Raw genomic sequence first — 15,995 nt, forward strand, 5'->3', positions numbered from 1 at the left:
GGCTAGGGGTTGATATGCATGCGGTGAGATAAGGTGGGCTTGATATGCGTGTTGCTAGTAGGGGAACTACTTGAAGGTACACAGTGAGATTATGTGGGCTAAAACATGTGTAGCTATTTTGGAAAAATGATTTTCAAAACTAAATGTAAAGGCTCACGCGGTGTTATAAGGAAAGATTGTGATTGAAATTGTGAAATGTGGAAACGATGTTCTACTTCGATTTTGATTTCTTGTTGTGCACTTTATGCTAAAAAAGGCTTGTTGGTTGAATAGTTCTTGTTGTTTCTTCATTGCCTTACTTGAAGTTAACCGTATTTGTTTCCTTGTTATTTCATCATGTGTTTACTCTTCGTTGCCATTACCGCTTAAACTTCTGTTGTTAGCTTACATTACTGAACTGTTTACTTGTCCTTTACTTCCTCGCCTTCCATATTTAGACTGTGATGTATTCTATTAGTTCTCTTTTATCCTTGTAGGTGTCTTGACCTGGCCTCATCACCACTCTACAGATGTTAGGCTTGATACTTACTGGGTACCGTTTTAGTTTACTCATACTACACTTCTGCATATTTTGTGCAGATCCAGGTACATTTGCCCGTGATTGATTGATTAGCTATTTTTCGGAGACTTCAAGGTATACCTGCCCGACATCTGCAGGACTCAGAGTCACCTTTCATTTTCTTCTTATTATTGTTATTTTCTTTATCAGACAGTGTTGTAGTAGAGGATTTGGAACATTCTGCAGAGCTTAGACTCAGTTCCACCAGCTTTGGGAATTATGCTATTGATGTCCTTTTTTGGGAATTTCTATGAGCTTATCCGTTTTATTTTATTTCTGTTAAGCTATTATTTAATTTTAGGCTTACCTAGTCTAAGAGATTAGGCGCCATTACGACAACCTAAGGTGGAAAATTGGGGTTGTTATGAGTTGGTATCAGAGCTTTAAGTCCATAGGTGTTACGAGTCATAAGCAAGTTTAGTAGAGTGTTACAGATTGGTATGGAGACGTCTATACTTATCATCGATAGGCTACGGAACTCTTAGGAAAATTCCACTTCTTTGATTCCTTATCAGGCGAATTGGTTGATTTCAAAATTTGAATCTTTGTCTTTTATTATCTCACAGATGATGAGGGAACGCACTGCTAGATCCGATGATCAGACACCCGCGCCCCTGCTAGAGATGCGAGAGGCCGGGGTAGGGGCAGAGGTCGAGAAGGGGCACATGGTGTAGCTAGAGCATCTGCCCGAGAAGCGACCGAGGAGCCACCAATAGCTTCGGTTGGGGGACAGGCACCCGAGGTGCCTGCTATCACTCCTGCATTTCAGGAGACCCTATCACAATTTATGAGCATGTTCAGCGCTCTAGCTCAGGCAGGATTGATGTCACGCCCTATTTTCTCGCGAAAGCGGGTTTCGACATGTGATAACTCTTTTAAATGGGTATTAAAAGAGAAGAGTCACCAGCTAACATTTTTGAGGTGCGTTAGGGCACTAATTTGCAAATAACTCTATTTTAACTAGTCAACATCACCAAAGATCAGGTAAGGGCTCAAATTACCTCAAAGAGAAGGTGTTAGGCACTCTTCGAGGTCCAAAACTGTAGGTCCCGACTGAGGTTTACACTGCGGGATTATCATATTCTAATTGTCCTAAGTAATCATATAAGTGAGGGGAGATAAGAAATTTAAAAGTTCTATTATGAACAGGTGCAAAGAAAATCGGGCAACAATTAAACTATATAGAGAATCAATACAAGTATGATAGAAGTTGCAAGGTACAAATTATTCTATATTCGATGACTAAGTGTGAACAATAACATATAAAAGGAGAGGTAGGGGGAGTCCTATGTTTTTTAGCCTAAAGGATCACCCCGTGAAACATAAATAATACTTTGCGACTACCTTAAGGTAGGGGTTGCTCATATTATTTAGCAGGTACAGACTATCATCTCCTGCTACTCGATTACTATGTTAAATTTGTTTATTTAAAGGCGCTCTAATTCAATTCTAGGTTGTGTCCTATGCGTGCACTACCCGTCCCACACCTATGGTCCAAAATGCTTTGGAGCTAGTATTAGGTGGTTCTACCGGTCGCGCTCCCTATGGTCGGGGTGTGACATGCATCCAAATTGATAGGTTTTAGCCATATTTATCCATCCATCTATGAAAGTATAAGAGATCCTCCAGTCAATACTCGGTGAACCATGTAAGGGCCTTGCCAGTTAGGTGAGAATTTCCCGTTTGCTTCGTCCTGATTCGGAAAGATTCGTTTCAACACCAATTGCCTTGGTGTGAATTGCCTTGATCTAACTCTTTTGTTGAAAGCCCTTGCTATTCTATTCTGGTAGAGTTGACTGTGACGTACTGTGTTTATTCTTTTACCATCAATGAGAGCTAGATGCTCATACCAACTCTGTATCCATTGCGCATCGCTGAGTTCGGCCTCCTGTATGATTCATAGGGAAGGAATCTCCACCTCGGTGGGTATAACAACTTCAGTACTGTAGACCAGTAAATAAAGTGTAGCCCAATTGACATACGGACCGTGGTGCGGTACCTGAGCAAAGCAAATGGTAGCTTCTCATGCCATTTCTTATAGTTGTCCACCATATTTCTTAATATCTTCTTGATGTTCTTGTTGGTGGCTTCTACGGCTCCATTCATCCGTGGCCTATATGCTGTTGAATTCCGGTGCTTGATCTTGAATGTTTCACACATGGCTTTCATCAGATCACTGTTGAGATTGGCGGCATTGTCAGTAATGATTTACTGAGGTACTCCAAATCGACAAACAATACGATCTCGGACGAAATCTACTATGACTTTCTTAGTCGTAACTTTATAGGAAGCGGCTTCAACCCATTTCGTGAAGTAATCTATAGCCACCAGAATGAACCTATGTCAGTTTGAAGCAGCAGTTTCAATTGGTCTGATGATATCCATGCCCCAGGTAGAGAAAAGCCAGGGTGAAATCGTTGCATTGAGTTTGTTGGGCGGCACTCGTATCATATCACCATGTACCTGGCATTGGTGGCACTTCTGTACATACTTGATACAATCTGTCTCCATAGTCATCCAAAAATACCCTGCCCTTAATATCTTCTTGTCCAGAACGAACCCGTTCATGTGACGTCCGCAGGTTCCGGCATATATTTCTTCGAGCAATCTAGGCACCTCCTTGGCATCGACATATCACAACAACCCCTAGTCAGGAGTCCTTCTATACAGAATTCCTCCGCCATGAAAGAAGTGGTTGGCCAATCTTCGGAGAGTCCGATTTTGAGTGTGTAGAATTCTTTGGGTATTCTCCTTTCTCCAAATACTCCTTGATATCGTAGAACCATGGATTTTTGTCAAACTCTTCTTCAACATGAGCACAATAAGCTAGCTGCTTACGAATCTCAATCAGGATAGGATCGATGTTCTTGTCTAAATGTTGTATCATGGAAGACAAGGTAGCCAATGCATCTGCAAACTCATTTCGAATCCTTGGAACATGTTTGAATTCTATCTTCGTAAACCTCCTGATCAAATCTTTCACACAATGTAGATATGGCAATATTTTAGTGTTATTGGTAGCCCACTCTCCAAGTACTTGATGTACTAGTAGATTTGAATCTTCTTTTACCAGCAACTCCTGAATAATCATGTCGATAGCCAATCTGAGTCCCAAGATGCAAGCCTCGTATTCTGCCATATTGTTGGTGTACGGGAACCTGAGCTTTGCGGATACTGGCTAATGTTGATCGGTTTTTGATAATAAGACAACCACAAATCCCACTCTCTTGAAGTTGGCTACTTCGTCAAAAAACATCCTCCAACCATCATATGTTTTGGCAATATCCTCACCTACAAATAATACTTCCTCATCGGGAAAATACATCTTCAATGGTTGTTATTCTCCGTCTACGTGGTTCTATACCAAGTGATCGGCTAATGCTTTCACCTTGACTGTCTTCCGAGTCACATAGATGATGTCGAACTCACTTAGAAATATCTGCCACCATGCTCACTTACCTATAGGCATGGGTTTCTGAAAGATGTATTTTAGTGGATCCATCCTTGATATGAGATATGTAGTGTACTCACAGTAATAATGTTTCCACCTCTGGGCTATCCATGTGAAAGAACAACAGGCGTGCTCCAGCAAAGAGTATCGCACCTCGTAAGGTATGAACTTCGTACATAGATAATATATCGCCTGCTCTTTCCTCCCGGTTTCATCATGTTCCCCCAGGATGCAACCAAAAGCTCCATCAGACATGGACAGATACATCAGCAAAGGTCTTCCTGGCTCTGGTGCGACCAACACGGGTGGCTTAGACAAGTACTCCTTCATTTTGTCAAAAGCCTTTTGACATTCTCCGGTCCAGCTTGTTGCATCATCTTTCCTTAGCCACTTGAAGATTGGATTACATATCACCATTGATTGTGCTATAAAATGGCTGATATAATTGAGGCATCCTAGAAAAATCATCACATCCTTCTTGTTTTTTGGCGGTGGCAAGTCCTGAATAGCTTTGATTTTTGATGGGTCTAGCTCATTACCGCTGTGATTGATGATGAAATCCAGCAACTTCCAGGCAGGGACTCCGAAAGCACATTTTACAGGATTCAACTTCAAATTGTATTTCCGAAATTGGTCGAAAAACTTCCTCAGGTCTGCCATGTGATCCCAACTTCTCTTAGATTTGATGATAACATCATCCACGTACATCTCTATTTCCTTGTGTATCCTGTCATGGAAAAGAGTCATCATGTCCCTCATGAAGGTAGCCCCAGCGTTCTTCAAATCAAATGGCATCATTTTGTAACAATATATCCCCCCACGGCGCGATAAAGGCTATCTTTTTGGCGTCCTCTTCGTCCATCCAAATCTGGTGTTATCCTGCGAAGAAATCCACAAAGGATTGAAGTTCATGCTTCACGCAGTTGTCGATCAATATATATATGCTGGGCAGCGGGAAATCTTCCTTAGGACTTGCTATGTTCAAATCATGATAGTCAACGCACACCTTGACTTTCCCATATTTCTTCAAAACTGGCACAATGTTGGCTAACCAGGTTGGGTACTTCCTGAGCTTCTATTTTACTGGCGGACACATGGGGTTAGTAGGTAGTTTGTGAGCCACTATGGACGTGCTTAAACTAGTCGTGTCGTTGTAAGACCATGTGAAAATATCCTCATATTCCCTTAGAAACCTGATATACTCTTCCTTCTCTGACGGTGATAGATGAATGCTTATTCGAGTTTCTTAATTATTTCAAAATCTCCTAAGTTAACTGCCTCGGTTTCTTCCAAATTGGACTTTGGTTTGTTCTAAAAATTCTCGACTTCTTTGATAATTTCCTCAGGTATTATATAGTCTTCCAAATCTTCTGAATCACTTTCCTTATGTTGCTTGTCTCATTAAATGTCACAGTCGTAGGTTCATCAGGATATGTAATAATTATGCTGAAAAAGAATGTAGAAAGATAATAATAAATAAATGAAAAGCAATAATGTATTAAAAAATATAAAAAATTTGTCAACAACTACGACTCGATGGCTCGAGTAATTATTTCAAAACAAAACACTGAAAATGTCTTAAATGCCCAAAAACAATTTGAAAATAAATCATGCTAATTCTGCCAAGGCTACCCAGGTACTCGGCAAGCCCGGGATGGTGCAGCAGTCCAATTCCTGAGAACAACTCCTTCTCCCACTGTCTGAATGGTAAGGTCTTCCTGCTCCTCTAAAATTGCACTACAATCCATATTTTCCTTGTCTGGGAACAACTTCCTCATGCCGGCTAAAACTTCATCTTCCTCGGATCCCCAGATTATATCAGTCTGGCAGAATGTCTGGTGCAGCGGTGGTATGGGTTGTTCCAATGGGTAGTAATTTGTACACCACAACGGTGTCCAATCCTTGTATTCTTGCACAGTATATTCATACCCGAGACTAAAGGTTGTGCCATTATTTTGTGGGCGTATGGGTTTTGTGTCACGCTCCATCCTCGGGAGGCGCGACCAGTGCTTAACCGAGTGAACCCGGTCGAGCAAGCCTGTTAGATACTTTCTACCCAACTCACCCATGATCAAGAAAAGATATGATTTCATTAATTAGACAGAAGGAAGTTCATACATACAACATTAAACTGTTTCCTTAACTATTTCGCCTTTAAGTCTCAAAATACACAGATTCTTATAGTCTAAGTGGAATAAGTGATCAACACAACATATACTTGTTTAACATTCCCAACACCCATATATAACCCACATAGTATCTATAGAGCCTCTAAAGATACAAAAGAGAGTAAAGATGGTGCCGACAACAATGCCCCGGCTATACCTCAAAAGTGACCGCAATATAAACAAAAGGTACAATACATGACCCCGGAATGAATGGGTCTCACCGAGTCCGCTGAGAAGATGTACAATATATGTGGAAGATTCCATCATTCCCCAACCCATTCTTTATCATTTTTAGCTCACAATCTTCCCACGTGCTACAAGGATACATGCATGCAAGGTAAGCACTCCCATCCCCATGAATTACCTTACTAATTGCCCATTCTAGTTACATTTTGAAATTAAGAGTTTGGGTGATAGAATCTTACCTCTTAGAAAGAAGACCTAGGTGCCTCTCTTGATAATATTCATGGTTTTAAGTGAATTGAAGAGCAATTTGATGAAGATCACTTCTTCCCTCTAGGACCCTCTCTCTCTCTCTAAAAATATTAGAAAATATGATCAAAATGGTTCAAGGTAGGTGTTTTAACGGAATAGGGTCGGGTTTAAAACCCCCCGAAATGAAGCTCCAGAACAAGTTCTACGGTCGCATATGCGACCACATATTGGTTATGCGCTCCGCGAAATGACCGCGAAATTGGGGTGCCAAAACTTGAAAAAATCGGACTGGGTCTGCGGTCACTATGCGGCTCATAGACCTGTTCTGCGGTAGCATAATGCACCGCAGAATAGTTCTGCGGTCGCATAGTGCAACGCAGAACCTCCCTCTAAAAAATCCCAAGGCGGGATATGCGACAAGAGTGCGGCCCGTGAAACAGTTATGCGGTCTCATAATGGCCGCAAAATTGACGACAAAAATGCCCCAGAAAACTATCCGACTCTGCGACCAGTCTGTGGTCCGCAGAGTGGTTCTGCGATCGCAGAATGGGCTGAAAAAATGCCTACTTCTGCCTAATATTTTCCTTCAACTCCCTAGCGCACTGTTCAATCAAAAAAGTCCGAACTGCGGCGAGAATAATTTCTACTATTATTAACCTCTACGCCTACTTTGGCATAACAAAATCCGAGTTTTTAAGAAAACGTTTATGGTGCTTTACATTTTGTGATCCCCTAAAGATTTTGGCCGAGACCCTTGCTTGGTTCACACCCTAACCACATCAGTATGCTTTCTATCTTGTTGCTCCACCATAGATCCTTCTCAATTGCATTTACCCGCTCAATGCGGTGGTATGTTTCTCCTCCCAATTTCGTCCTGTTTTTTATGACTGGCGCAGTCTAGTTGGTGTAGATATGGTTGCATCCATCTCCATGAATAATCATCTCTTGATGTTTCCACTCGAACTTCACAGCTTGATGCAGAGTAGAAGCAACTGCCCCAGCTGCGTGTATCCATGGTCGTCCCAATAACAAGTTATAGGTGGAAGATATGTCTAGCACTTGGAATTCGACATCAAACCAGTTCAAACCCATCTGTAGATCAAGGTTGATTTCTCCAATAGTGGTTCTCTGAGATCCATCGAACGCTTTCATATTCATGCTTCCTATCCGTATCTCATGCAGGCCTTTACCCAGTCTTTTCAAAGTAGTTAGCGAGCATATGTTCAGGCTCAAACCTCCGTCTATTAGAACCATGGCAATGAACTTGTCTTCAAATTGCACAATGATGTGTAACACTTTGTAGTGACTCAACCCTTCTAGTGGTAGCTCATCTTCGTGTAAAGTAATTTTGTGACTCTCTAGTACCTGTCCTACCATATTGGCCATCTCCCCATTAGTGATACCAGCGGGCACATAAGCTTCACTTAATACCTTCATCAAGGCTTTCTTGTGCGCGTTTGAATTTTACAATAGCGACAAGATGAATACTTGGGTGGGAGTTTTGTTCAGGTGATCAAAAACAGAATATTCCCTCATCTGTACCTTCCTCCAGAGATCGTTGGTGTTTGTCTCAATGACAGGTAGCTTAGATGCAATTTCTTTGCTTGTTCCTCCAAGATTCTCAAGTGTATAAACTCTGCCAGTTCTGGTCATACCTTGCACAACACCTGTCTCTTCCATCTTGGCATTTCCTTTCTCCTTGCCTCCGCCACACAATCTAATGGGACAATATCAGACTTATAAGACGGTGTTGGAGCTACCATCATAGTGAAAGGCGTAGCTACCTCGACCTCAAATGGCGCTTAGGTTTGCACCACAATCGGTGAGATGGTGACAGGAGATGTTTTAGGATCATCCCCTTCACGAATAAGTCCGATGGATCCCTCCTGATCCAATTCCTCATCAGTTTCTATCACATTCACTCTCTCGCCCCTATGATCAGGGACAGGGTTATTACGGACATTTGGCGCGACTTCCTTTGCCTTTATAACTTTGGTGTCGATCAGTGTCTAGATCTTGTCTTTCAACATGCGGCATTCCTCAATGGTATGACCCTTCATGCTTGAATGATAGGCACAAGTTTTGTTGGGGTTAATGATGGTAGGCTATAATTGCGTGTTTTAGTCTCTTATTGCACTCTAATTTACTGAACTTTAATTGCTTTTGAGCGTTAATCGCTAGTGTTTTGCACTAATTGTGTGTTTTATGCCTTGTAAGAGTGATACCGAGTTATGTAGATGTTATGGCATGAATTTAAGCTATTCTGGAGCTTTGAAGTCTAAGTAAAAGCTCAAGGATGAAGTTGGGATCATGTTCAGGGATCAACGGACCATCATGCACTTAACGAAAGAAATGGAGAATTGAGCAGGACGCCACCCAGGTGCGCGAGCATACACTGGGCGCGCACTGGGCACGCATGTAAGGCAGCATACCTTCCAAAATGCACGGTCATATGCGTGAGCACACTCCCAGGTGCGCGGCCGCGCACATCCAACTCCGAAAAGAGTCATATTTCGCGTATGAGAAGGTGTGTGCGTTTGGGCCCGACCCTACTTGGTATATATACATGAGAAAATAGTATTTTTGGGACTTTTGACACATCTAAGACCTAAGGAAGTGAAGGAAAAGTGGGAGAGGCAAGAGCAAAAGGATTTCACCATTCAATCCTCACTCAAGACAAGAGTTTGGATCGTTGTATGTTTTCCTTAAACTTAAACTTATTTGTAATGAATTACTCCATATCTATGGAGTAGTTCTCTTTAGGGATTGGTGGATTTGGTGTATTGAGAATTGTTTGTGGGTATTAACTCTAATTTTGATGTATTGGATCGTTTTGAGTGTTTTAATTGTTGCATCTATTTTCACATGTTCATGTAATCGTAAGTGGCATAACTTGTGATGTGTTTGCAGTATCTTGTTGGGTGAATTTATTGATTCTTCATAGTAATCGAAATAGGCTAGTTGAATTATTGTTTAGACCTAGTTAGGAGGATAATCGGAAGAGGTTCTCCTAAAGGCCAATCCACTACGAATTCCTGGATATCTTCACCGAGCTTAACTTAGTTCATCTTGTGAGGTTGAGACTTAATTGAGAGAGGAGTTTCCACTGAATGTTTGAACTAATAATTGATTGAATTCGAGAGACTCTCTTGAACCTTATAAGTGGATCGACTATAGTTAAATCCCAGACAAGTATCTTGCACCTATCCAATCAACCCCTATTTTCTCCCATTGATATATTCTTTGCTTACACATATTGTGTTTGTCATTAGCCAATAGTTTAGACTTTTAGTTAGTTTTAGTTTCAATCACACAAATCTAAATTTTTGATCATCTTGGATATCAATAAAACTTTTTCTACAAAAACACTGTTTAAATCCAATCCATGTGGATACGATATTTTTCTATACTATATTCGACTAGCGAGCATATTTAAGTGTGTGTTTTGCGCTCGTCAAATTTTGGTGTCGTTGCCGGGGATTGGCAATCAATAGTGTTTAAAATAGTCTGTAGTGCTAATTCAAGAATTTTTCTTCTAATTAAATTTTATTTTTCCCTTTTTACGTTAGTGCTTGTTAGCTGTTCGCAGGCTACAGGTTAGATTGGTGCATGACTCGATCCTCTGGGAAGGAAGTGCTACCACACGAACTAGAAATTGAGAAACAACTACGACAGTTGATGAGGAAAAGAAATCTCCCCCGAGAATACTGAGAAGGTTGGGCAATCCTCAACCAAAGAAATTATGGCTGGAGATGTTGATAATGTTGATTTGGCTGCAAGAGAGGCAGCCCAACAAATAGAAAAAGTTGCAAGGGATGTTGGGGAAACAACTCTTCAAAATGCACAACTTGTCTTTGAGGAGGAGAGGGCTCAGAGAATTGCTCAGAATCAACCCGTGGGTGCAGACCAGTTCGAAAACATAGTTCCCGGTGCTGGGAGACCACTTGGTAATTATGCTAGACCGGTCAACAACCAAGGCTTATCAAGTGTGAGACCACCTCCAGTTACAGCTAACAATTTTTAGTTAAAGCACGGGTTGCTTCAAACCATTCAAAATAGCTGTGTCTTCAGAGGAAAGATGAACGAAGACCCAAACAGTCATCTAATGGACTTCGAAGAGATTATGAACACCTTTCAATACAATGGTGTATCACAAGATGCAGTTTACTTAGGATGAGTCTTAGAGATGCTGCAGAGAGGACACGTACTAGCTGTTGGCATGATTTATGATACTAATGGAACAGTAACTTCTGCATCCAATGCTACAGTGAATTCTAGCTTAGGAACAGTGAATGATTTACAGTTTAAGGTGATGTAGGAGGTACTGGGTGGCAAGGACTAGAATGCAATGGTGTTGAATGAGGGTAACAAGTTGTCACATGATCAAATGGAAGAAGCCATTTTCCCTAAGGATTCAGGTATAAGTGAGGCAATCCCAATGGCTTGTGTATTAGGAGCTGGGCAAACTATGCATATTCATGTTAATGAATTGTTGAAATCACCAAAGAAAATTCTACATGACATTATTACACACAATGTTAGTCTTGTGGAAATTGAGAATACAGTAATAGAATAAAGTCAACTTGATGAGGAAGGAGAGGACGAATCAATTGCAGGGAGCTTTAAGGCAGTGGCAAGAGAGGCAGAACTACCACCAAGAGCTACTGGTAGAAGTGCTAAAAAAATGAAGAAGCAAGGTCTAATTAAAGATGTACACCAACCTACAAGAATCTTGACCAAGAGGGAAGTATCACAATCTAAATGATGATCAAAGCTTTGACTTGGAACATAAGGTCTGTGAATACTCAATAGGACTTCAGAGGGTGATCAATATGCAAAGGGAACATATATTCTTTGTGGTTTCTTTGATGGAACCATTTTAGAATTCAATAAATATTCAGAGGTATAGGAGAAGGCTAAATATGGAAGCTACATTGTCAAATATTAATGGTAAGATTTCGCTATTTATTGATGATGTGGTGGAATGGGAGCATGTGATGGATACTGAGCAGCAGGTGACAATTAAAATATTTTATCAAGACATTGGACACCTTGTTATGATGACTTTAGTTTATGCAAAGTGTTCTACAATTGAGAGATTAGAGTTGTGGGATAATTTGTATTACCTTGCAAGTTATAAGGAACTGCCTTGGATGGTAGGTGGAGATTTAATGTGATATTTCATGAAGATGTGATCATTGGTGGCCTGCCAGTACATCCTCCAGAATATGAGGACATTGCTTTTTGTGTTAACTCTAGTGAATTGTTTGATCTAGGGTTCAATGGGAGTCATTTCACTTGGCGGAATGGTAGACCTAATGTTGCGTGCATTTTCAAAAGATTTGACAGGATATTTGTGAACATGCCATTTCAAAATCAGTTCCTTACAATTGATGTGGAACACTTGATAAGAACAGGTTCTGACCATGCACCTTTGTTCTTAAGCTGTGGACAACACGCCACAAATTATGTCAAACCATTTAGGTTCTTAAACTTCTAGACTAAGCACGAAGCTTTCAAGAGGTGGTGAGGCAGAACTGGCATGCTGACTTTATAGGTGATCCCTTTCTCATGTTCAAACACAAGCTGAAGAAGGTGAAGAGTGCTCTGTCCAAATGGAGCAAAGCCACATATGGATAAAATTTCAAGAAATTAGTAATACTGGAAGATATTGTAAAGGTGAAGGAGATGTTGTTTAAGGAGGAACCAACCATTGACAACATAATTGTTCTCCAAAATGCTCAAGCAGAATTGAAAAAGTATCTGAGCATTGAGGAACAATATCGGAAGCAAAAAGCAGGAGTAATATGGGTTGCTGAGGGAGATAGAAATACTAATTTCTTTCATAACCATGTCAATGGCAAGAAGAAGAAGCTTCAAGTGAAGAGGATCCATAATGGAGATGGGGGATTGGTTGAAGATCATGATCAAATAGCTAATGTTGCAGTGAATTTCTATCAGAAGCGGTTTTCTAAAGAGACTGATCATACTGATTTCTCTTTGTTAAACAATGTACCTTATATGGTCACTATGGAACGAAATTTGGACATTTGTAGATATCCAACACTAGAGGAGGTCAAGGGAGTTGTTTTTGAACTTAGTGGTGACATTGGTAGTGTTCCAGATGGATTCAATGGGCTTTCTACCAAGAGTGTTGGGAGATCATTTGTTATGACATACATAGCATGGTACTACATTTTTATGGTGGTGCATCATTGCCTAAGTCTATCACACACACAAATTTGGTATTACTGCCAAAGAAGTCACGGGTGCAGACATTCTCAGACTTGAGACCTATAAGCTTGAGTAACTTCATCAACAAGGTGATTTCTAGAGTGCTTCATGATAGACTTGAGAAGTTATTGCCTTCATTGATTTCACCTAATTAGTCTGGATTTGTGAAAGGAATGGGCATCTTTGAGAACATATTCTCAAACAAGATATTGTCACTGACATAAGGCTAATGGGTAAACCTACTAATGTGATAATTAAATTAGACATGGCCAACACATATGATAGGGTTTCATGGAAATATTTGTTACATGTCCTAAGGAATATGGGATTTGCTGAGCATTTTATTACTATGGTGTGGAACCTTCTGTCAAATAATTGGTATTTAGTCTTGGTTAATGGGCAATCTTCAGACTTTTCCAAATCTACAAGGGGTGTCAAGCAAGGAGATCCACTATCTCCTACCTTGTTCATACTATCTGCAGAGGTATTATCAAGGTCCTTGAACAAGTTTTTTGAGGATAGTTCTTTTATTGGATTTGGGAGACCTAAGTGGACAGATCCTTTGAATCATCTAGCATATGCAGATGATACCATCATCTTTGCCTTAGCTCATCAGGATTCTTTGATGAAGTTGATGGTAGTCTTGGTAAATTATGAAAAGATATCAGGGCAGCTTATTAACAAGTCCAAGAGTTCCTATTATATGCATGCTAATGTAGCTAATTCTTTGTTTCAAGAAGTAGGTGATGCCACAAGATTCGCTAAAGGTGAATTTCCATTTACTTACTTGGGATGTCCTATCTTCTACACTAGAAGGAGTAAGGATTACTATGAAGCACTTATCAAGAAAGTAAAGGCAAAACGGCATTCATGGAAAGGCAAATTGCTATCATATGGAAGCAAGGCTACACTCATTACTAGTGTATTATAAATCATGCCAATACACTTGTTGTCAGTTCATGATCCACCTAACAATGTGCTAGAACATCTACATAATCTCCTTCCAAGGTTCTTTTGGATCACAAAGGAAAAGGGCAGGAGTAGGCACTAGTCTTCATGGCAAAACTTGTATCTTCCCAGAGAAGAAGGTAGATTAGGGTTCAGATCTTTGGTGGATATATCTAAAGCACTATTTACTAAGATATGGTGGAGATTTAGGACCAAAAAATCATCGTGGTAAAATTTTATGTGGAATAAGTACTGCAAGAAAGAGATACCAATAGTGGTGCAGTCTAGAGGAGGGTTACATATTTGGAAACAAATGTTGGATGCAACGCAGGATGTGGAGCATGAAATATGGTGGGAGATGCAAAGGGGTTCTACCAATGTTCGACATGAAAATTGGACCATATTTGGGTCATTGTATCATATAGTACCTCCAGATTATCCTATTAATGAAGACATTCAAGTGGTGGCTGGTTTGAGACAAGGTGAAGGGTGGAATGATCAAATGTTAGAGCAAACATTTCCTGAGGAGATAGCTGATCATATTAGGCACAAAATACACTTTGATAGCAGTGATGATTACTGGGATAAGCCATGGTGGATGCCTACTGACTGAGGTAAGTTTTCTGTGAGTAATGCTTGTCAAATATTAAGACACAAGGCAAACCCTAATTCAAAATTCAAAAACATGTGGATTAGAGGTTTGCCATTCAAGATATCCTTCTTTCTATGGAGAAGGATTTTCTACTTGCATGTATCAAGATGTTGGTGTTGACAACAACCACAAAAGGAGTCTTTTGATCACTTATTCTTCAATAGTTCTACTACCTCTAGGGTTTGGAAGGTGTTCATTCATGCAGCAAGGATTAATGTACAACTGATACAGGTTCATCAAGTCATTAGAGCTTGGTGGAATGCTCAATGTTATCCAAAACTAAAACTCTAATATCAAGAAGTTCCAGCCATGATCACTTGGGAGTTGTGGAAGAGGAGGAATGAATTTAGAAATGGTGGAGTAGTGTCATCTAATAGAGTGATTCATGAAGTTAATAATACACTTTACTATTTGGCAAAGGTTAGGTATCCTTTCTTGTGGCCGGTTATGATCAAGTTCTTTGAGGGATATAAGCATGTTCTTTTGACTATAAGAGTAACCTAGAAAGTGCTTCATGTGGGATGGTACAAGTGTAACACTAATGGAGCTTCAAGGGGCAATCCGGGGCGAAGTTCATTTGTCTTTTGTATAAGGGATAGTGTTGAAGATTTGGTGTATGCTAGGGCATAGATAATAGAGGAGACAGTCAACATTGTACATGAGGCTATGGCCATAGTAGAAGGACTTGCATATTGTATGGAAAAGGAGTTGCATCCTCTCATAATTGAAACTTATTCTTTAGTGATTGAAGAATATCATAGAAGGAGAATTGGATCCTCCTTGGTGCATTGTGGCAGAAGTAAAGAGGATTAAGGAGATGAAGGATCAGTTTAATGTGATACTCCAGCATGTGCTTAGAAGCATGTAGCAAATGAATAGATATTGGGTGAGAAATGCACAATTGAACAAGTAACAGGTAACAACAAAAAACAAGTAAGAACATGTAGCAACTAAAGCATGTAACAAGATATAACATAGAGTAAAAGAATACATGGAAGTAAATAGACAAATCCCACATGCTTGGATCCCATGGTGGTGCATATACACTCGTCACATTACATATACGTCGTTTCCCAACACCATTCATATAGAAAATAGTCCAACAAGTCCTAATTACTTTAAGTCAAGGTTAGACACAATACTTACCTCTTTTCGCAATCAAATCAACACTCAATCACGACCTTTCCTTTAGAATTAGCCAAAACCAGTCAATTCTAGCCAAATATAGTTCAAATGATTCAAAATAAGGTTTAGAAACTATCCATGAGTGAAAATAATTCAATTTTTAGTGAATTTGGAAAAAGTGAATAAAATTCAACCCCGAGCCCTCTTGGTCAAAACTCGAGATTCAGACCAAAATCCGATTACCCATTCACCCCGAGATCGGTTATGTGATTAGTTCCGAAATCCAGCCTCAATTTAAGGTCTAAATCTCAATTTTACAAAATCCCCAATTTCTACCCAAATCCCTAATTTCTACAATGAAAATCCTATATTTGATGTTGAAAACACATGAAAAGTATTGAGTAATTGAAAGGAAATGGATTA

At 40.0% G+C, this 15,995-nt stretch overlaps 1 protein-coding gene across 1 annotated transcript; it reads left to right on the plus strand.

The window, feature by feature from the left end:
• Positions 1 to 12,301: 12,301 nt before the first annotated feature.
• On the plus strand, positions 12,302 to 13,778 carry LOC107806484 (uncharacterized). The gene is made up of 2 exons (XM_075241804.1): positions 12,302 to 12,801; positions 13,133 to 13,778. The coding sequence occupies exons 1-2, from the start codon at positions 12,302 to 12,304 to the stop codon at positions 13,776 to 13,778; spliced, it is 1,146 nt and encodes a 381-aa protein (XP_075097905.1).
• The last annotated feature ends 2,217 nt before the right edge of the window (positions 13,779 to 15,995 follow it).

Source organism: Nicotiana tabacum, chromosome 21 (assembly GCF_000715075.1).
Source record: "Nicotiana tabacum cultivar K326 chromosome 21, ASM71507v2, whole genome shotgun sequence".
In the NCBI taxonomy this organism is placed as follows: Eukaryota; Viridiplantae; Streptophyta; class Magnoliopsida; order Solanales; family Solanaceae; genus Nicotiana; species Nicotiana tabacum.